Source organism: Triturus cristatus, chromosome 9 (genome assembly GCF_964204655.1).
Source record: "Triturus cristatus chromosome 9, aTriCri1.1, whole genome shotgun sequence".
NCBI lineage: Eukaryota > Metazoa > Chordata > Amphibia > Caudata > Salamandridae > Triturus > Triturus cristatus.
This window is the reverse complement of record NC_140592.1, coordinates 1,268,820,978-1,268,842,886: the sequence shown is the minus strand read 5'-3', so window position 1 is coordinate 1,268,842,886 and position 21,909 is coordinate 1,268,820,978. Positions and strand designations below refer to the sequence as shown.

The 21,909-nt window shown below is 54.3% G+C and overlaps 1 protein-coding gene across 1 annotated transcript in view; it reads right to left on the bottom strand.

Annotated features, from left to right (window-relative positions):
* Positions 1–21,909, bottom strand: part of NPAS3 (neuronal PAS domain protein 3) — a 1,680,342-nt gene that overhangs the window by 126,336 nt on the left and 1,532,097 nt on the right. The window contains exon 6 of the mRNA XM_085627416.1: positions 20,945–21,063. Coding sequence (XP_085483542.1) covers positions 20,945–21,063 — 119 coding nt within the window. The remainder of the gene's footprint in view (positions 1–20,944; positions 21,064–21,909) is intronic.

Below are 21,909 nucleotides of genomic sequence, written 5' to 3'. Positions count from 1 at the left end.
TAGTAGCACTATCTTGTTTTATTTCTTTTAGAGCGCTACTCATCCCGCTCCAGGGTGTCGGAGCGCTTTACATCACACGTGACATGTATGGGTAAAGGGCACGTTAACCCAAGAGTCAATGGTACTCATTTTATCGACCTCAGAAGGATGAACGGCTGAGTGGACCTGCTGGGATTTGAGCCTGTGACTATTAGGTTGAACATAGGCCCCTTCAGTGGATGCATTCGCCCACTATGCCACCAGGCATACACATTACACACTGACAATAATTCATGTACATGTGTAAATCAATGTACAGGATGTGTTACATCAGACAGGGAGGGTTACAAGGTGTAGAGTCACACGTCCTTAACACCTCACGGTGCTATATTAGAAGGATCACAATTTATGAACTGCAAGTAACAAAAGGATCTCTGTGTTAAAAGAAATAACCCGTGTACATAAAATACAAATCTGTCATCTGTGTGTTACATAGTGTGCTTTGCAGGAGACACATTAACCCTCTGTGCTACCATGATTCAAAACCTGGAGCAGGTAAAACACAGATCTCTTCAGCAAATACTTTGCCTTCCAGAGTTATCTGACCATTAGTGCTGTTCCCTGAGATTTCGCGGGCACACACAGATCTCCAGAAGTGATTTTAAAATGCAGATTTTGCAACCAACTAAGTAGAACAGATTTACTGCCACGCGGCTGGCACAACTCCAATGCTAAATCAAATGAAAAATTGTAATGCGCTCAAATGCATTAATGATAGACCTTCTAAACATATGTATGAGGTCTGATGTCACTTCTTGTGATGTCACTTCGGAGAGATCATTGGTTGTGATGCCACTTCCCTTTGATGCCACGTACGATGTCACACGCCGTGATGTCACACACTGGGAAGTCACACGTCATGATGTCACTTGCAAATTGCCTAACATGGTTAGTCCTCCACGTCTGATTTTAGGACAGGTGCCCTGAGCACACAGCTACCACGGGAGATGGCTCGAATACCCTGACCCCTGTAGGGGGATTGGCAAAGGGGTACAGACCCTGCCACCTTAACTGGTGGGTGGCTCAGTGGATTGACATCAGGATGGAGCAATATAACTGGGGGACCCTTAAGCGGGATTGAATACTCAGACGACTGAGCAAGGGACAGAGCCTGTAACTGGTATAGATGGGCCAGGGGATTGGCGCAGGGTGCACAGCCCTTCATTCTAGGAATAGATGGGCCAGGGGATTGGCGCAGGGGTGCAAAGCCCTTCATTCTGGGTATAGATGGGCCAGGGGATTGGCGCAGGGTGCACAGCCCTTCATTCTAGGAATAGATGGGCCAGGGAATTGGCGCAGGGTGCAAAGCCCTTCATTCTGGGTATAGATGGGCCAGGGGATTGGCGCAGGGTGCACAGCCCTTCATTCTGGGTATAGATGGGCCAGGGAATTGGCGCGGGGTGCAAATCCCTTCACTCTAGGTATAGATGGGCCAGGGGATTGGCGCAGGGGTGCACAGCCCTTCCCTCTATGGATTGATGGGTCGGGGATTGGCACAGGGGTACACAGCCCTTCCCTCTAAGGATTGATGGGGCAGAAGACTGGCACAGGGGTGCAGAGCCCTTCCCCTTACGGATTGATGGGTGAAGGGATTGGCGTAGGGGTGCACTACCCTACTGTTGGACTTGGCCCTTCTGGCAGGTTCACCCCTGAACTTTTTGCTTTTACTGGTGACCTGGTGGTAGTGATTTTTGGTTTCTGCGCACTTTCCCTGTGTCCCAGAGTAAAGTGCGTGCGCGCTCTGAGTGCATGTGGTGAGATAGGCCTGCCCTCCCATAGGAATGCATGGGGAATGTATGTGTCCCTGGTAGTTCCTGATGCGTGGGGTGTGCAGGCTCGAGTTTGGTATGTACGGACTCGTGTGATCGAATGCTTCGCAATGATGTATAATGCGTGATTATGTCATGTGCGGAAGTGCCACTTCTAGGAGTTGGCATATTAGTGTAAAATGTGTCTGGCGTGTGATTGGCTGGAGCTGGCTGGTGAGCCTGGCTCCAGGAGTCTGGGTGGGTCTGCCCCAGTGGTGAGTGTGAGATTAGCATGCGGATGGCTGGGGAGGAGTGCACCTTGGACCTGAATAGGGCAGGGCTTTCCCCACACAATGCTGGCTCCGCCCCCTGTGGTGCGACTGATGACCCTAGCCCTGCCAGTGAATAGAGTGAGGGGCTGAGCACATCAAGGGTGCTCCCCAACCAGCTGCGACTGGTTTTCCCCCTCACCCTGAACCAACAACAAAGGGAAAGGGTGTATAAGAAGGGGCTGTGTCCCCTTACAAGTTGTTCTCTTCCAGGATCCTGCCTGAGGGGGCTGCTGCTGTTGCTGGGCCAGAGGACCGCCACTTGGACTACCTCCCTGCCTGGAGGCCCAGTGAGCTGGCTCTGGGCCCAGCCTTGTCCCCTGGCTACCTTCCTAAAACTTTGCCAGGACTTTTGCTGCTGGACTTGCTCAAAGCGCCTGGAAGCGCTTTTATTTGCCTTATAGCGCTAGGAGCGCTTTATTTGGACCCCAGCGTAGAGAAGCGCTTTTTCTGAGAAGCGCCTGCAGTGTGACCAGCGGCGCGGCGCTACGACGGTCTGCGAGGGAACCCCGACGTAGGGATTCCCCCGCTCTTGCCATATTCAAAGCGGGTGCCCACCCTGCATTGTGGTGCCTGAGCGGGAGCCTACCCCGCTTTATTGGAGAAGTAATATCCCTAGCGGGTGCCCACCCCGCCAGGGACTTTGCCGTTTTGGTTGCACCCCCCCTTTGCGTATTTACTAGCGGGTGCCCACCCTGTGAAGGAATCACCGCCGCAGGCCCGGAGTCTCGGCGACGTCATCTCTCCCCCGCGCTGGGATTGGCCCAGCCGGAGGGAGTGTACCCACGTGATCAGGGGATCGGAGAGGCAGCCGCGCTCTGATGGAGGGAAGCGGACGGGAGCCTACCCCGCGCTTCCCCGAGAGAAGGAGAGCGAGCAAGTAAAGACGGAGAGCGAGCAAGTCTGCAGTCCGCCGGAGGGCTACCGGCCACAGCGAAGAGCGGAGACGACGCTGGAGTCCCCGGAGAGCAGCCCGGTAAGTGTGAAGGGCTGGGGGACTCCGGGCGTGTGCTGTGGGTGCCGGTCCCGGACCGGCTTACTCCTTGAGCGGCCCCCCCGCACTCCAACGTGCAGGGACATTGTTGTTTAGAGCCTCGCCCGGCTCTCCAGCGTTGGGGGCAAATTATTTGTGTAAAAAGCCCCGAGAAGGCTCCAACGTCGGGGGCATAAGTATTTAGAGCGCTAGGCGCTCCAACCAAGGGGCACACTGTTTTAAGAGCCTGCGAGGCTCGCGAGTTCCCCGAAGCGGGACTCCCACGCTGGGGGCATTATTTCTTGAGCCTAGAGGGCTCCAACGACGGGGCACATTGTTTGTTTAGAGCCCACGAGGCTCCACCATTGCCCCAGGGCATATTTGCATACCAGAGCCCAGAGAGGGCTCCAGAGGCACGCCGGTGCCCAAGTTCAGTTCCACAGCTGCCCAGCACATAGTGGGCAGCTGCAACGTTTAGGTTGTGCCCAGTGCTACTTTGCGCATTGGCTGGCGCAGCTTGCGCAGTCTTGCCCTAACTCTGCTGGACATAGGGCGTCCTAGCCCCGACAAGGCCAGTTGGCCTAGGGACTGCCACAGGTGGTGGCTTATGTGAATTTTGCGCTATTGTTCCTAACCTGCACCTCTGAATGTGTTTTATGCATCATGTGTTCTCCTTACCTACACCTCTGAATGTGTTGCGATGCATCATGTGTAATGTGCTTAGACCCCTACCGGTATTATGATACTTAGGTGGTTGCTTTTCTCCTAGTACAGGTGGTGCTAGTGAGGTCCTGGTTCCCTGCGCAATATTTTCCTAAGGTGGTTAGGGTTGCGTAGGTGGTACTTACCTGTTACCAGTGGTTACTGGTTGTACGCTACATGTTCTAATTGGTGCTACAGTGATTGTATGTGCTATGTTCTAAAAGTGTTATTCCTACCAAGTGCTAATTCTAAAAGTGCTAATTCCTGACAGTGGTCCATGTGGCCCTGTCCCTTGTACATATAATCCCTTGTAAAATTCTGCCCAGTGCCAGTTGGCACAGTGTAAATTGTGTGAATATTATCTAATGTGTTTGGTATAATACAAAGGTTATTTTTATATAATACCTTGTGTGGAGTTTCTTTTGTGGTGGGCCTTGGGTGTTGTTGCTGTGTGCGCGCGCAAACGCTTTACACATCGACTCCGGGATAAGCCTGACTGCTCGTGCCAAGCTACCAAGGGGGTGAGCAGGGGTTATCTTTGGCGTGTAACTCCCCAGCCCTGACTAGAGTGGTGGTTTCCGCCTGGCTTTGGCGCAAGCCCTAGCCAACCAGAAATCCCATTTCTAACACCTACCATCTATGGATTGATGGGTCAGAGGGTTGGCGCAGGGGTGCACAGCCCTTCCCTCTATGGATTGATGGGTCGGGGATTGGCACAGGGGTACACAGCCCTTCCCTCTAAGGATTGATGAGGCAGAAGACTGGCACATGGGTGCAGAGCCCTTCCCCTTATGCATTGATGGGTGAAGAGATTGGCGTAGGGGTCCACTACCCTACCATCTATGGATTGATGGGTCAGAGGATTGGCACTGGGGTGCACAGCCCTTCACTCTACAGATTGATAGGTCAGTGGTTTGGTGCATGGGTGCACAGCGCTTCCCTATACAGATATATGGGTCAGGGGATTGGCACAGGGGTGCAGAGCCCTTCCCTCTACGGATTGACGGGTCAGGAGGTTGACGCAGGGGTGCACAGCCCTTCCCTGTACAGATTTATGGGCCAGGGGACTGGCGCAGGGAATCACAGCCATTCCCTCTACGGATTGATGGGTCTGGAAACTGGTGCAGGGATACAAAGCCCTTTCATTTATGGATGTATGGGTCAGTGGATTGGTGCAGCAGTGCAATGCCCTTCACTCTAGGCATAGATGGGTCAGTGGATTGGTGCAGGGGTGCACAACCCTTCCCTATATGGATTGATGGGTCAGGGGACTGGCGCAGGGGTGCACTGCCCTTCACTCTACTTATAGATGGACCAGGGCACTGGCGCTGGGGTACACAGACCATCCCTTTATGGATTGATGGGTCAGGGGATTGGCACAGGGGTGCACCGTCCTTTCCTCTACGGATTAATGGATGAGGGGATTGAAAGATCAAGGGATGGGTGCAGAGGCGGGCAGTCCTGCACTCTATGGAGAGATGTGTTGGAGGATTGGCGCATGGTGCACAGCCCTCCACTCTAGGCATAGATGGGTCAGGGGATTGATGCAGGGGTACACAGCCCCTCCCTCTATCGATTGATGGGTCAGGGGACTGGCGCAGGGGTACACAGCCCCTCCCTCTATCGATTGATGGGTCAGGGGATTGATGCAGGGGTACACAGCCCCTCCCTCTATCGATTGATGGGTCAGGGGATTGGCGCAGGGGTGCACAGCCCTCCACTCTAGGCATAGATGGGTCAGGGGACTGGCGCAGGGGTGCACTGCCCTTCACTCTACTTATAGATGGACCAGGGCACTGGCGCTGGGGTACACAGACCATCTCTTTATGGATTAATGGGTCAGGGGATTGGCACAGAATTGCGCTGCCCTTCTCTCTACGGATTAATGGGTCAGGGGATTGGCGCAGCAGTGCAATGCCCTTCACTCTAGGCATAGATGGGTCAGGGGATTGATGCAGGGGTACACAGCCCTTCCCTCTATGGATTGATGGGTCAGGGGATTGGCACAGAATTGCACAGCCCTTCACTCTACGGATTGATGGGTCAGGGGATTGGCACAGGGGTGCACTGCCCTTTCCGCTATGGATTAATGGGTGAGGGTATTGAAGGATCAAGGGATTGGTGCAGAGGTGGGCAGTCCTGCACTCTATGGATAGATGGGGTGGAGGATTGGCGCATGGTGCACAGCCCTCCACTCTAGGCATAGATGGGTCAGGGGATTGGTGCAGGGGTACACAGCCCCTCCCTCTATCGATTGTTGGGTCAGAGGATTGGCACAGGATTACGCAGCCCTTCACTCTACGGATTGATGGTTCAGGGGATTGGAGCAGGGTGCACAGCCCTTCAATGTATGGATAGATGGGTCAGGGGATTGCCACAGGGCTACACACCACTTTCCTTTATGGATTGATGGGTGAAGGGATTGGCGCGGGGGTGATAGGCTCTTCCCTCTACAGATTGATGGGTCAGGGGACTGGCGCAGGGGTGCACAGCCCTTCTCTCCACGGATTGATGGGTCAGTGGCTTGGCGCAGGGGTGCACAGCTCTTCACTCTACATATAGATTGGACAGGGGATTGGCACAGGGGTACACAGCCTGTTCCTTTATAAATTGATGGGTCAGGGGATTGGCGCAGAGGGTGCACAGCCCGTCACTCTATGGATTGAAGTGTCAAGGAATTGGTGCAGGGGTACACAGCCTGTTCCTTTATAAATTGATGGGTCAGGGGATTGGCGCAGGGGTACACAGCCCTGCACTCTATGGATAGATGGGTCAGGGGATTGGCACAGGATTGTGCAGCCCTTCACTCTACGGATTGATGGGTCAGGTGACTGGTGCAGGGGTGTCTAGCCTTTCACTTTATGGATATATGGGTCAGGGGATTGGCGCATGGTACACAGCCCTTCACTCTAGGCATAGATGGGTCAGGGGATTGGCGCAGGGGTACACAGCCCTCCCTCTATGGATAGATGGGTCAGGATATCGGAGCAGTGTACACAGCCCTTCACTCTGCATATAGATGGGTCAGGGGATTGGCGCAGGGGTACACAGCCCTTCACTCTAGGAATAGATGGGTCGGGGGATTGGCGCAGGGGTGCACAGCCCATCTCTTCATGGATTGATGGGCTGGGGGATTGGCGCAGGGGTACACAGCCCTTCACTCTATATATAGATGGCTCAGAGGACTGGCACAGGGGTACACCCCTTCCCTTTATGGATTGATGGGTGAAGGGATTGGCGCAGGGGTGCACAGTCCACCCCTCTATGGATGAATGGGTCAGGGGACTGGCGCAGGGGTGCACATCCGTTCATTCTAGGAATAGATGGGTCAGGGGTGCACTGCCCTTCATTCTAGGAATAGATGGGTCAGGGGATTGGTTCAGGGGTGCACTGCCCTTCATTCTAGGAATAGCTGGGGCAGGGGATTGGCGCAGGGGTGCACAGCCCTTCACTCTAGGAATAGATGGGTCAGGGGATTGGTTCAGGGGTGCACTGCCCTTCATTCTAGGAATAGATGGGTCAGGGGATTGGCGCAGGGGTGCACTGCCCTTCATTCTAGGAATAGATGGGTCAGGGGATTGGAGCAGGCTTCAGTCTAGGAATAGATGGGTCAGGGGATTGGCGCAGGGGTGCACAGCCCTTCATTCTAGGAATAGATGGGTCAGGGGATTGGAGCAGGGGTGCACAGCCCTTCATTCTAGGAATAGATGAGTCAGGGGATTGGCGCAGGGGTGCACTGCCATTCATTCTAGGAATAGATGGGTCAGGGGATTGGCGGAGGGTGCACAGCCCTTCATTCTAGGAATAGATGGGTCAGGGGATTGGCGCAGGGGTGCTCAGCCCTTCATTCTAGAAATAGATGGGTCAGGGGATTGGCGCAGGGGTGCACAGCCCTTCATTCTAGGAATAGATGGGGCAGGGGATTGGCGCAGGGGTGCACAGCCCTTCATTCTAGGAATAGATGGGTCAGGGGATTGGAGCAGGGGTGCACAGCCCTTCATTCTAGGAATAGATGGGTCAGGGGATTGGAGCAGGGTGCACAGCCCTTCATTCTAGGAATAGATGCGTCAGGGTATTGGCGCAGGGGTCCACAGCCCTTCATTCTAGAAATAGATGGGTCAGGGGATTGGAGCAGGGTGCACAGCCCTTCATTCTAGGAATAGGTGGGTCAGGGGATTGGTGCAGGGGTGCACAGCCCTTCATTCTAGGAATCAATGGGTCAGGGGATTGGAGCAGGGTGCACAGCCCTTCATTCTAGGAATAGATGGGTCAGGGGATTGGCGCAGGGGTGCACAGCCCTTCATTCTAGGAACAGATGGGTCAGGGGATTGGCGCAGGGGTGCACAGCCCATCATTCTAGGAACAGATGGGTCAGGGGATTGGCGCAGGGGTGCACAGCCCTTCATTCTAGGAATAGATGGGTCAGGGGATTGGCGCAGGGGTGCACTACCCTTCATTCTAGGAATAGATGGGTCAGGGGATTGGCGCAGGGGTGCAAAGCCCTTCATTCTAGGAATAGATGGGTCAGGGGATTGGCGCAGGGGTGCACTGCCCTTTATTCTAGGAATAGATGGGTCAGGGGATTGGCGCAGGGGTGCACAGCCCTTCATTCTAGGAATAGATGGGTCAGGGGATTGGCGCAGGGGTGCACAGCCCTTCATTCTAGGCATAGATGGGTCAGGGGATTGGAGCAGGGTGCACAGCCCTTCATTCTAGGCATAGATGGGTCAGGGGATTGGTTCAGGGGTGCACTGCCCTTCATTCTAGGAATAGATGGGTCAGGGGATTGGTTCAGGGGTGCACAGCCCTTCAGTCTAGGAATAGATGGGTCAGGGGATTGGTTCAGGGGTGCACAGCCCTTCATTCTAGGAATAGATGGGTCAGGGGATTGGCGCAGGGGTGCACAGCCCTTCATTCTAGGAATAGATGGGTCAGGGGATTGGCGCAGGGGTGCACTGCCCTTCATTCTAGGAATAGATGGGTCAGGGGATTGGCGCAGGGGTGCACAGCCCTTCAGTCTAGGAATAGATGGGTCAGGGGATTGGCGCAGGGGTGCACAGCCCTTCATTCTAGGAATAGATGGGTCAGGGGATTGGCGCAGGGGTGCACTGCCCTTCATTCTAGGAATAGATGGGTCAGGGGATTGGCGCAGGGGTGCACAGCCCTTCATTCTAGGAATAGATGGGTCAGGGTATTGGCGCAGGGGTGCACAGCCCTTCATTCTAGGAATAGATGGGTCAGGGGATTGGCGCAGGGGTGCACAGCCCTTCATTCTAGGAATAGATGGGTCAGGGGATTGGCGCAGGGGTGCACAGCCCTCATTCTAGGAATAGATGGGTCAGGGGATTGGCGCAGGGGTGCACAGCCCTTCATTCTAGGAATAGATGGGTCAGGGGATTGGCGCAGGGGTGCACTGCCCTTCATTCTAGGAATAGATGGGTCAGGGGATTGGCGCAGGGGTGCACAGCCCTTCATTCTAGGAATAGATGGGTCAGGGTATTGGCGCAGGGGTGCACAGCCCTTCAGTCTAGGAATAGATGAGTCAGGGGATTGGTTCAGGGGTGCACAGCCCTTCATTCTAGGAATAGATGAGTCAGGGTATTGGCGCAGGGGTGCACAGCCCTCATTCTAGGAATAGATGGGTCAGGGGATTGGCGCAGGGGTGCACAGCCCTTCATTCTAGGAATAGATGGGTCAGGGGATTGGCGCAGGGGTGCACTGCCCTTCATTCTAGGAATAGCTGGGGCAGGGGATTGGCGCAGGGGTGCACAGCCCTTCACTCTAGGAATAGATGGGTCAGGGGATTGGTTCAGGGGTGCACAGCCCTTCATTCTAGGAATAGATGGGTCAGGGGATTGGCGCAGGGGTGCACAGCCCTTCATTCTAGGAATAGATGGGTCAGGGGATTGGAGCAGGGGTGCACAGCCCTTCATTCTAGGAATAGATGGATCAGGGGATTGGCGCAGGGGTGCACTGCCCTTCATTCTAGGAATAGATGGGTCAGGGGATTGGCGGAGGGTGCACCACCCTTCATTCTAGGAATAGATGGGTCAGGGGATTGGCGCAGGGGTGCACAGCCCTTCACTCTAGGAATAGATGGGACAGGGGATTGGTTCAGGGGTGCACAGCCCTTCATTCTAGGAATAGATGGGTCAGGGGATTGGAGCAGGGGTGCACCACCCTTCATTCTAGGAATAGATGGGTCACGGGATTGGCGCAGGGGTGCACAGCCCTCATTCTAGGAATAGATGGGTCAGGGGATTGGAGCAGGGTGCACAGCCCTTCATTCTAGGAATAGATGGGTCAGGGGATTGGCACAGGGGTGCACAGCCCTTCATTCTAGGAATAGATGGGTCAGGGGATTGGCGCAGGGGTGCACTGCCCTTCATTCTAGGAATAGATGGGTCAGGGGATTGGCGCAGGGGTGCACAGCCCTTCATTCTAGGAATAGATGGGTCAGGGAATTGGCGCAGGGGTGCACGACCCTTCATTCTAGGAAGAGATGGGTCAGGGGATTGGCGCAGGGGTGCACAGCCCATCATTCTAGGAATAGATGGGTCAGGGGATTGGCGCAGGGGTGCACAGCCCTTCATTCTAGGAATAGATGGGTCAGGGGATTGGCGCAGGGGTGCACTACCCTTCATTCTAGGAATAGATGGGTCAGGGGATTGGCGCAGGGTGCACAGCCCTTCATTCTAGGAATAAATGGGTCAGGGGATTAGCGCAGGGGTGCACAGCCCTTCATTCTAGGAATAGATGGGTCAGGGGATTGGCGCAGGGGTGCACAGCCCTTCAGTCTAGGAATAGATGGGTCAGGGGATTGGCGCAGGGGTGCACAGCCCTTCAGTCTAGGAATAGATGGGTCAGGGGATTGGCGCAGGGGTGCAAAGCCCTTCATTCTAGGAATAGATGGGTCAGGGGATTGGCGCAGGGGTGCACTGCCCTTTATTCTAGGAATAGATGGGTCAGGGGATTGGCGCAGGGGTGCACAGCCCTTCATTCTAGGAATAGATGGGTCAGGGGATTGGCGCAGGGGTGCACAGCCCTTCATTCTAGGCATAGATGGGTCAGGGGATTGGAGCAGGGTGCACAGCCCTTCATTCTAGGCATAGATGGGTCAGGGGATTGGTTCAGGGGTGCACTGCCCTTCATTCTAGGAATAGATGGGTCAGGGGATTGGTTCAGGGGTGCACAGCCCTTCAGTCTAGGAATAGATGGGTCAGGGGATTGGTTCAGGGGTGCACAGCCCTTCATTCTAGGAATAGATGGGTCAGGGGATTGGCGCAGGGGTGCACAGCCCTTCATTCTAGGAATAGATGGGTCAGGGGATTGGCGCAGGGGTGCACTGCCCTTCATTCTAGGAATAGATGGGTCAGGGGATTGGCGCAGGGGTGCACAGCCCTTCAGTCTAGGAATAGATGGGTCAGGGGATTGGCGCAGGGGTGCACAGCCCTTCATTCTAGGAATAGATGGGTCAGGGGATTGGCGCAGGGGTGCACTGCCCTTCATTCTAGGAATAGATGGGTCAGGGGATTGGCGCAGGGGTGCACAGCCCTTCATTCTAGGAATAGATGGGTCAGGGTATTGGCACAGGGGTGCACAGCCCTTCATTCTAGGAATAGATGGGTCAGGGGATTGGCGCAGGGGTGCACAGCCCTTCATTCTAGGAATAGATGGGTCAGGGGATTGGCGCAGGGGTGCACAGCCCTCATTCTAGGAATAGATGGGTCAGGGGATTGGCGCAGGGGTGCACAGCCCTTCAGTCTAGGAATAGATGGGTCAGGGGATTGGCGCAGGGGTGCACCGCCCTTCACTCTAGGAATAGATGGGTCAGGGGATTGGCGCAGGGGTGCACAGCCCTTCAGTCTAGGAATAGATGGGTCAGGGGATTGGCGCAGGGGTGCACCGCCCTTCACTCTAGGAATAGATGGGTCAGGGGATTGGCGCAGGGGTGCACAGCCCTTCATTCTAGGAATAGATGGGTCAGGGGATTGACGCAGGGGTGCACAGCCCTTCATTCTAGGAATTGATGGGTCAGGGGATTGGCGCAGGGGTGCACAGCCCTCATTCTAGGAATAGATGGGTCAGCGGATTGACGCAGGGGTGCACAGCCCTTCATTCTAGGAATAGATGGGTCAGGGGATTGGCGCAGGGGTGCACTGCCCTTCATTCTAGGAATAGATGGGTCAGGGGATTGGCGCAGGGGTGCACAGCCCTTCATTCTAGGAATAGATGGGTCAGGGGATTGGCGCAGGGGTGCACAGCCCTTCATTCTAGGAATAGATGGGTCAGGGGATTGGTTCAGGGGTGCACACCCCTTCATTCTAGGAATAGATGGGTCAGGGGATTGGAGCAGGGGTGCACCACCCTTCATTCTAGGAATAGATGGGTCAGGGTATTGGCGCAGGGGTGCACAGCCCTCATTCTAGGAATAGATGGGTCAGGGGATTGGCGCAGGGGTGCACAGCCCTTCATTCTAGGAATAGATGGGTCAGGGGATTGGCGCAGGGGTGCACTGCCCTTCATTCTAGGAATAGATGGGTCAGGGGATTGGCGCAGGGGTGCACAGCCCTTCATTCTAGGAATAGATGGGTCAGGGGATTGGCGCAGGGGTGCACTGCCCTTCATTCTAGGAATAGCTGGGGCAGGGGATTGGCGCAGGGGTGCACAGCCCTTCACTCTAGGAATAGATGGGTCAGGGGATTGGTTCAGGGGTGCACAGCCCTTCATTCTAGGAATAGATGGGTCAGGGGATTGGCGCAGGGGTGCACAGCCCTTCATTCTAGGAATAGATGGGTCAGGGGATTGGAGCAGGGGTGCACAGCCCTTCATTCTAGGAATAGATGGATCAGGGGATTGGCGCAGGGGTGCACTGCCCTTCATTCTAGGAATAGATGGGTCAGGGGATTGGCGGAGGGTGCACCACCCTTCATTCTAGGAATAGATGGGTCAGGGGATTGGCGCAGGGGTGCACAGCCCTTCACTCTAGGAATAGATGGGACAGGGGATTGGTTCAGGGGTGCACAGCCCTTCATTCTAGGAATAGATGGGTCAGGGGATTGGAGCAGGGGTGCACCACCCTTCATTCTAGGAATAGATGGGTCACGGGATTGGCGCAGGGGTGCACAGCCCTCATTCTAGGAATAGATGGGTCAGGGGATTGGAGCAGGGTGCACAGCCCTTCATTCTAGGAATAGATGGGTCAGGGGATTGGCACAGGGGTGCACAGCCCTTCATTCTAGGAATAGATGGGTCAGGGGATTGGCGCAGCGGTGCACTGCCCTTCATTCTAGGAATAGATGGGTCAGGGAATTGGCGCAGGGGTGCACGACCCTTCATTCTAGGAAGAGATGGGTCAGGGGATTGGCGCAGGGGTGCACGGCCCTTCATTCTAGGAATAGATGGGTCAGGGGATTGGCGCAGGGGTGCACAGCCCTTCATTCTAGGAATAGATGGGTCAGGGGATTGGCGCAGGGGTGCACAGCCCTTCAGTCTAGGAATAGATGGGTCAGGGGATTGGAGCAGGGTGCACAGCCCTTCATTCCAGGGATAGATGGGTCAGGGGATTGGCGCAGGGGTGCACCACCCTTCATTCTAGGGATAGATGGGTCAGGGGATTGGCGCAGGGGTGCACCACCCTTCATTCTAGGAATAGATGGGTCAGGGGATTGGAGCAGGCTTCAGTCTAGGAATAGATGGGTCAGGGGATTGGCGCAGGGGTGCACAGCCCTTTATTCTAGGAATAGATGGGTCAGGGGATTGGCGCAGGAGTTCACAGCCCTTCATTCTAGGAATAGATGGGTCAGGGTATTGGTGCAGGGCGCACTGCCCTTCATTCTAGGAATAGATGGGTCAGGGGATTGGCGCAGGGGTGCACAGCCCTTCACTCTACGTATAGATGGGTCAGGGGATTGGAGCAGGGGTGCACTGCCCTTCACTCTAGGAATAGATGGGTCAGCGGATTGGCGCAGGGGTGCACAGCCCTTCATTCTAGGAATAGATGGGTCAGGGGATTGGTTCAGGGGTGCGCAGCCCTTCATTCTAGGAATAGATGGGTCAGGGGATTGGCGCAGGGGTGCACCACCCTTCATTCTAGGAATAGATGGGTCAGGGGATTGGTGCAGGGTGCACAGCCCTTCATTCTAGGAATAGATGGGTCAGGGGATTGGCGCAGGGGTGCACAGCCCTTCATTCTAGGAATAGATGGGTCAGGGGATTGGCGCAGGGGTGCACAGCCCTTCATTCTAGGAATAGATGGGTCAGGGGATTGGCGCAGGGGTGCACGGCCCTTCATTCTAGGAATAGATGGGTCAGGGGATTGGCGCAGGGGTGCACAGCCCTTCATTCTAGGAATAGATGGGTCAGGGGATTGGCGCAGGGGTGCACAGCCCTTCATTCTAGGAATAGATGGGTCAGGGGATTGGAGCAGGGGTGCACAGCCCTTCATTCTAGGAATAGATGGGTCAGGAGATTGGAGCAGGGGTGCACAGCCCTTCATTCTAGGAATAGATGGGTCAGGGGATTGGAGCAGGGGTGCACCACCCTTCATTCTAGGAATAGATGGGTCAGGGGATTGGCGCAGGGGTGCACAGCCCTCATTCTAGGAATAGATGGGTCAGGGGATTGGCGCAGGGGTGCACAGCCCTTCATTCTAGGAATAGATGGGTCAGGGGATTGGCGCAGGGGTGCACGGCCCTTCATTCTAGGAATAGTTGGGTCAGGGGATTGGCGCAGGGATGCACGGCCCTTCATTCTAGGAATAGATGGGTCAGGGGATTGGCACAGGGGTGCACAGCCCTTCATTCTAGGAATAGATGGGTCAGGGGATTGGCGCAGGGGTGCACAGCCCTTCATTCTAGGAATCAATGGGTCAGGGGATTGGAGTAGGGTGCACAGCCCTTCATTCTAGGAATAGATGGGTCAGGGGATTGGCGCAGGGGTGCACAGCCATTCATTCTAGGAATAGATGGGTCAGGGGATTGGCGCAGGGGTGCACAGCCCTTCATTCTAGGAATCAATGGGTCAGGGGATTGGAGTAGGGTGCACAGCCCTTCATTCTAGTAATAGATGGGTCAGGGGATTGGCGCAGGGGTGCACAGCCCTTCATTCTAGGAATAGATGGGTCAGGGGATTGGCGCAGGGGTGCACAGCCCTTCATTCTAGGAATCAATGGGTCAGGGGATTGGAGTAGGGTGCACAGCCCTTCATTCTAGGAATAGGTGGGTCAGGGGATTGGCGCAGGGGTGCACAGCCCTTCATTCTAGGAATAGATGGGTCAGGGGATTGGAGCAGGGTGCACAGCCCTTCATTCTAGGAATAGATGGGTCAGGGGATTGGAGCAGGGTGCACAGCCCTTCATTCTAGGAATAGATGGGTCAGGGGATTGGCGCAGGGGTGCACAGCCCTTCATTCTAGGAATAGATGGGTCAGGGGATTGGCGCAGGGGTGCAAAGCCCTTCATTCTAGGAATTGATGGGTCAGGGGATTGGCGCAGGGGTGCACAGCCCTTCATTCTAGGAATAGATGGGTCAGGGGATTGGCGCAGGGGTGCAAAGCCCTTCATTCTAGGAATTGATGGGTCAGGGGATTGGCGCAGGGGTGCACAGCCCTTCATTCTAGGAATTGATGGGTCAGAGGATTGGCACTGGGGTGCACAGCCCTTCATTCTAGGAATTGATGGGTCAGGGGATTGGCGCAGGGGTGCACAGCCCTTCATTCTAGGAATGGATGGGTCAGGGGATTGGCGCAGGGGTGCACAGCCCTTCAGTCTAGGAATAGATGGGTCAGGGGATTGGTTCAGGGGTGCACTGCCCTTCATTCTAGGAATAGATGGGTCAGGGGATTGGCGCAGGGGTGCACAGCCCTTCATTCTAGGAATAGATGGGTCAGGGGATTGGAGCAGGGGTGCACAGCCCTTCATTCTAGGAATAGATGGGTCAGGGGATTGGTTCAGGGGTGCACAGCCCTTCATTCTAGGAATAGATGGGTCAGGGGATTGGCGCAGGGGTGCAAAGCCCTTCATTCTAGGAATTGATGGGTCAGGGGATTGGCGCAGGGGTGCACAGCCCTTCATTCTAGGAATTGATGGGTCAGGGGATTGGCACTGGGGTGCACAGCCCTTCATTCTAGGAATTGATGGGTCAGGGGATTGGCGCAGGGGTGCACAGCCCTTCATTCTAGGAATGGATGGGTCAGGGGATTGGTGCAGGGGTGCACAGCCCTTCAGTCTAGGAATATATGGGTCAGGGGATTGGTTCAGGGGTGCACAGCCCTTCATTCTAGGTATAGATGGGTCAGGGGATTGGCGCAGGGGGCACAGCCCTTCATTCTAGGAATAGATGGGTCAGCGGATTGACGCAGGGGTGCACAGCCCTTCATTCTAGGAATAGATGGGTCAGGGGATTGGCGCAGGGGTGCACAGCCATTCATTCTAGGAGTGGATGGGTCAGGGGATTGGCGCAGGGGTGCACAGCCCTTCAGTCTAGGAATAGATGGGTCAGGGGATTGGTTCAGGGGTGCACTGCCCTTCATTCTAGGAATAGATGGGTCAGGGGATTGGTGCAGGGTGCACAGCCCTTCAGTCTAGGAATAGATGGGTCAGGGGATTGGCGCAGGGGTGCATAGCTCTTCATTCTAGGAATAGATGGGTCAGGGGATTGGCGCAGGGGTGCACCACCCTTCATTCTAGGAATAGATGGGTCAGGGGATTGGCGCAGGGGTGCACAGCCCTCATTCTAGGAATAGATGGGTCAGGGGATTGGCGCAGGGGTGCACTGCCCTTCATTCTAGGAATAGATGGGTCAGGGGATTGGAGCAGGGGTGCACAGCCCTTCATTCTAGGAATAGATGGGTCAGGGGATTGGTTCAGGGGTGCACTGCCCTTCATTCTAGGAATAGATGGGTCAGGGGATTGGCGCAGGGGTGCACAGCCCTTCACTCTACGTATAGATGGGTCAGGGGATTGGAGCAGGGGTGCACTGCCCTTCACTCTAGGAATAGATGGGTCGGGGGATTGGAGCAGGGGTGCACCACCCTTCATTCTAGGAATAGATGGGTCAGGGGATTGGCGCAGGGGTGCACTGCCCTTCATTCTAGGAATAGATGGGTCAGGGGATTGGCGCAGGGTGCACAGCCCTTCATTCTAGGAATAGATGGGTCAGGGGATTGGAGCAGGGGTGCACCACCCTTCATTCTAGGAATAGATGGGTCAGGGGATTGGCGCAGGGGTGCACAGCCCTCATTCTAGGAATAGATGGGTCAGGGGATTGGCGCAGGGGTGCACAGCCCTTCATTCTAGGAATAGATGGGTCAGGGGATTGGCGCAGGGGTGCACAGCCCTTCATTCTAGGAATAGTTGGGTCAGGGGATTGGCGCAGGGGTGCACGGCCCTTCATTCTAGGAATAGATGGGTCAGGGGATTGGCGCAGGGGTGCACAGCCCTTCATTCTAGGAATAGATGGGTCAGGGGATTGACGCAGGGGTGCACAGCCCTTCATTCTAGGAATTGATGGGTCAGGGGATTGGCACTGGGGTGCACAGCCCTTCATTCTAGGAATTGATGGGTCAGGGGATTGGCGCAGGGGTGCACAGCCCTTCATTCTAGGAATGGATGGGTCAGGGGATTGGCGCAGGGGTGCACAGCCCTTCAGTCTAGGAATATATGGGTCAGGGGATTGGTTCAGGGGTGCACTGCCCTTCATTCTAGGAATAGATGGATCAGGGGATTGGCGCAGGGGGCACAGCCCTTCATTCTAGGAATAGATGGGTCAGCGGATTGACGCAGGGGTGCACAGCCCTTCATTCTAGGAATAGATGGGTCAGGGGATTGGCGCAGGGGTGCACAGCCCTTCATTCTAGGAATGGATGGGTCAGGGGATTGGCGCAGGGGTGCACAGCCCTTCAGTCTAGGAATAGATGGGTCAGGGGATTGGTTCAGGGGTGCACTGCCCTTCATTCTAGGAATAGATGGGTCAGGGGATTGGTGCAGGGTGCACAGCCCTTCAGTCTAGGAATAGATGGGTCAGGGGATTGGCGCAGGGGTGCATAGCCCTTCATTCTAGGAATAGATGGGTCAGGGGATTGGCGCAGGGGTGCACCACCCTTCGTTCTAGGAATAGATGGGTCAGGGGATTGGCGCAGGGGTGCACAGCCCTCATTCTAGGAATAGATGGGTCAGGGGATTGGCGCAGGGGTGCACGGCCCTTCATTCTAGGAATAGATGGGTCAGGGGATTGAAGCAGGGGTGCACAGCCCTTCGTTCTAGGAATAGATGGGTCAGGGGATTGGTGCAGGGTGCACAGCCCTTCAGTCTAGGAATAGATGGGTCAGGGGATTGGCGCAGGGGTGCATAGCCCTTCATTCTAGGAATAGATGGGTCAGGGGATTGGTTCAGGGGTGCACTGCCCTTCATTCTAGGAATAGATGGGTCAGGGGATTGGTGCAGGGTGCACAGCCCTTCATTCTAGGAATAGATGGGTCAGGGGATTGGAGCAGGGGTGCACCACCCTTCATTCTAGGAATAGATGGGTCAGGGGATTGGCGCAGGGGTGCACAGCCCTCATTCTAGGAATAGATGGGTCAGGGGATTGGAGCAGGGGTGCACAGCCCTTCACTCTAGGAATAGATGGGTCAGGGGATTGGAGCAGGGGTGCACAGCTCTCATTCTAGGAATAGATGGGTCAGGGGATTGGCGCAGGGGTGCACGGCCCTTCATTCTAGGAATAGATGGGTCAGGGGATTGGAGCAGGGGTGCACCACCCTTCATTCTAGGAATAGATGGGTCAGGGGATTGGCGCAGGGGTGCACAGCCCTCATTCTAGGAATAGATGGGTCAGGGGATTGGAGCAGGGGTGCACTGCCCTTCATTCTAGGAATAGATGGGTCAGGGGATTGGCGCAGGGGTGCACAGCCCTTCATTCTAGGAATGGATGGGTCAGGGGATTGGCACTGGGGTGCACAGCCCTTCATTCTAGGAATAGATGGGTCAGGGGATTGGCGCAGGGGTGCACAGCCCTTCATTCTAGGAATAGATGGGTCAGGGGATTGGAGCAGGGGTGCACTGCCCTTCATTCTAGGAATAGATGGGTCAGGGGATTGGCGCAGGGGTGCACAGCCCTTCATTCTAGGAATGGATGGGTCAGGGGATTGGCACTGGGGTGCACAGCCCTTCATTCTAGGAATGGATGGGTCAGGGGATTGGCACTGGGGTGCACAGCTCTTCCCTCTATGGATTGATAGGTCAGGAGTGCAAACTGCAAAGCCCTTCACTCTACGTATAGATGGGTAGGGGAGTGGCGCAGCGTCACACAGCTCGTCCCTCTACCGATTGATGGCTCAGAGGATTGGCATAGATGGGTTCCCAGAGGTCTACAGCCTCACCCTGCCATGTGAAGCTTGTGATGCCTTGGGGCAGGCTCCCAGGGGTCACTAGCCTCACCCTGCCACGTGCAGCTTGTGATGCCTTGGGGCAGGCTGCCAGGAGTCCCTAGCCTCACCCTGCCACGTGCAGCTTGTAATGCCCTAGGACAGCTGCCAGAGATCTCCACACTCACCCTGAGGTCCCTAGCCTCACCCTGCCACATGAAGCCTCTAATGGCAACAACGCGCTAAGGTATGGTGTCCAGATGTCCCGGATTTCCCCAGACAGTCTCGGTATTCAAAGGACTGTCCCGGTGTCCGACGATTTCCTTAATTTTAAACTTATGTCCCGGTTTTTGGGACAAAGGTTAAGTTATCCTAAAAGGAGAATTGAAAGGTATGCGCTCCTTTAGGAAATAGGGCCTCGTTTACAAGAAAGTGCCACAGCGCGGCACTGCAAGTCCTTTGACTGCGCCACCGGCGGCACTTTCCAAGCACAGGGATGCGTGCAAGGATGCCTGCGTCACAGGGATGATTGTTTATGTGCAGGAAGGAACACTTTGTGCAGGAACGTGTCCCTTCCTACACATAAATAATCTAAAATGGCGTTTTTCAACCCCTGTGTGTGCTGCATTAGCACACACAGGACTTGCAAAACGTCATTTTTTTAATGATTGTTTAAACAATCACCAAAGGTGATTTCCTCGTTCTATGGGTGCAGCAGAATGCAGCGCGCTTAGAAAGAGGGAAAAAACAAGGAGAAATCAACACGTTTCTCTTCGTCGCCCCTCCCTATGCCTCTCCTGGTGAGGCATAGCATTCAGACGCATTGCCAGGTTTACGATTTCTCGTTAATCTGGAAATGTGTTAGGTTCCATGGGTGCTGCGTGGGAACACCCATGTGAATATGGGACAGCAAAATGCGCCGCTGGTGCACCACAAAAAGTGACGCACCGGCGGCGCAAGTGGCTTGTAAATAAGCCCCGTAGTTTCTTTCAGCCTGCGTCTGCATGCATTCTGCCGCAGATGGGGAGACACAGAGACAGAGTGGGGATGGATGGCACGGGGTGCTCAGTGTCGTGGCTTAGCTAATGTTATTTACACGTAGCTTGTAAATGTGTGGTATATATATATATCTATATATATATATATATATAGATCTCTCTCTATATATATCTCTCTCTCTCTATATATATAGATATAGATAGATAGATAGATAGATAGATAGATAGATAGATAGATAGATAGATAGATAGATAGATAGATAGATAGATAGATAGATAGATAGATAGATAGATATATGCCCCTTTGTGCGTCCCGTTTCGTGAGCACCTCACGCGAAGGACAGCGTCCAAATTTTACATTTTCTTTATTCTTATTTCTTCAGGATTCCATTTCCATGGCTCTCACACATAGTTCTGCTCCATACCTTTGTTCAGACTGACGCGTTTCGGCGAGTGCCTTCTACTGGGTCTAGTAAGGTTCTGCAATGTGGACTATTTAATTATATGTCCCTTCTCTGTTTTGCTGACCCTCAATACACTAGAGCAACACTTCCCAAACATGTTACCAGGGATATCCTTCCACCATCTCTGTGACATGTGTCAGTTATGGGGCTGGAAGAGATATTGCTCTGTGCTACCTTTGACCCGGTACTATATGTTGCAACGTCACCACCCATAGTGAGAGATCCTGACCCCCAACAACAGGAACACCTTGACATTCTGCACAACTCTATCTTGGACCCATCCCAGTGAGTGCCAGGTAGTGTTTCACACTTTGGTTCTTGCCAGTACCTTGTATCCGGAAGACTTGATGTGCACGCCCCTCTTGGTCAGCGAAGACTTCATGCGGATGAAGAAGGCGCGCTCCAGGCAGGTGTCTGCGGTCATGAGGCTGGGACTGGTGGATTCCACTGGACGAGACAAAAGAGAAGCGCCATGTTAGCACCATCTTGAGGCAGTATTCGGCCCGCTGAGGGCAACAAAGCATTGGCAAAGAGCATCGCTGAAGAAACTGCACATCACTGGCACTGCATATCAGTGAAAAAACAACATAGCACCAAAGAAACTGCATGTAACTGGCACTGCACGCCACTGATGAAACTGCATGTAACTGGCACTGCACACCACTGATGAAACAGCACGTAATTGGCACTGCATATAACTAGGGAGACTGTATATCACTGATTAAACTGCATATCTGACACTGGATAAAGTGCATATCACTGGATACAGTGGATATCACTGAATAACCTGCATATCACTGGGTAAACCTCATATCACTGAAGGACACTGTATACAACTGAAACTGAAACCACCGAGAAACTGCGCATTACTGGACAAACTATATATCACTGACACTGCATATCAGTGAAAAAACTGCATATCACCAAAGAAACTGCATGTAACTGGCACTGCACGCCACTGATGAAACTGCATGTAACAAGCAATGTACGTCACTGATAAAACTGCATGTAACAGGCCATGCACATCACAGATGAAACTGTGTGTAACTGACACCGCATATAACTGGGGAGACTGCACACCACTGAATAAACTGCATATCACTGGGACAGCATATCACTGGAACTGCATATCACTTAAAAACCGACATATCACCAAAGAAACTGCATGTAACTGGCACTGCACACCACTGATGAAACTGCATGTAACAAGCAATGTGTGCCACTGATGTAACTGCATGTAACTGGCAGTGCATGTCAAAGACGAAACTGTGTGTAACTGGCACGGCATATAAC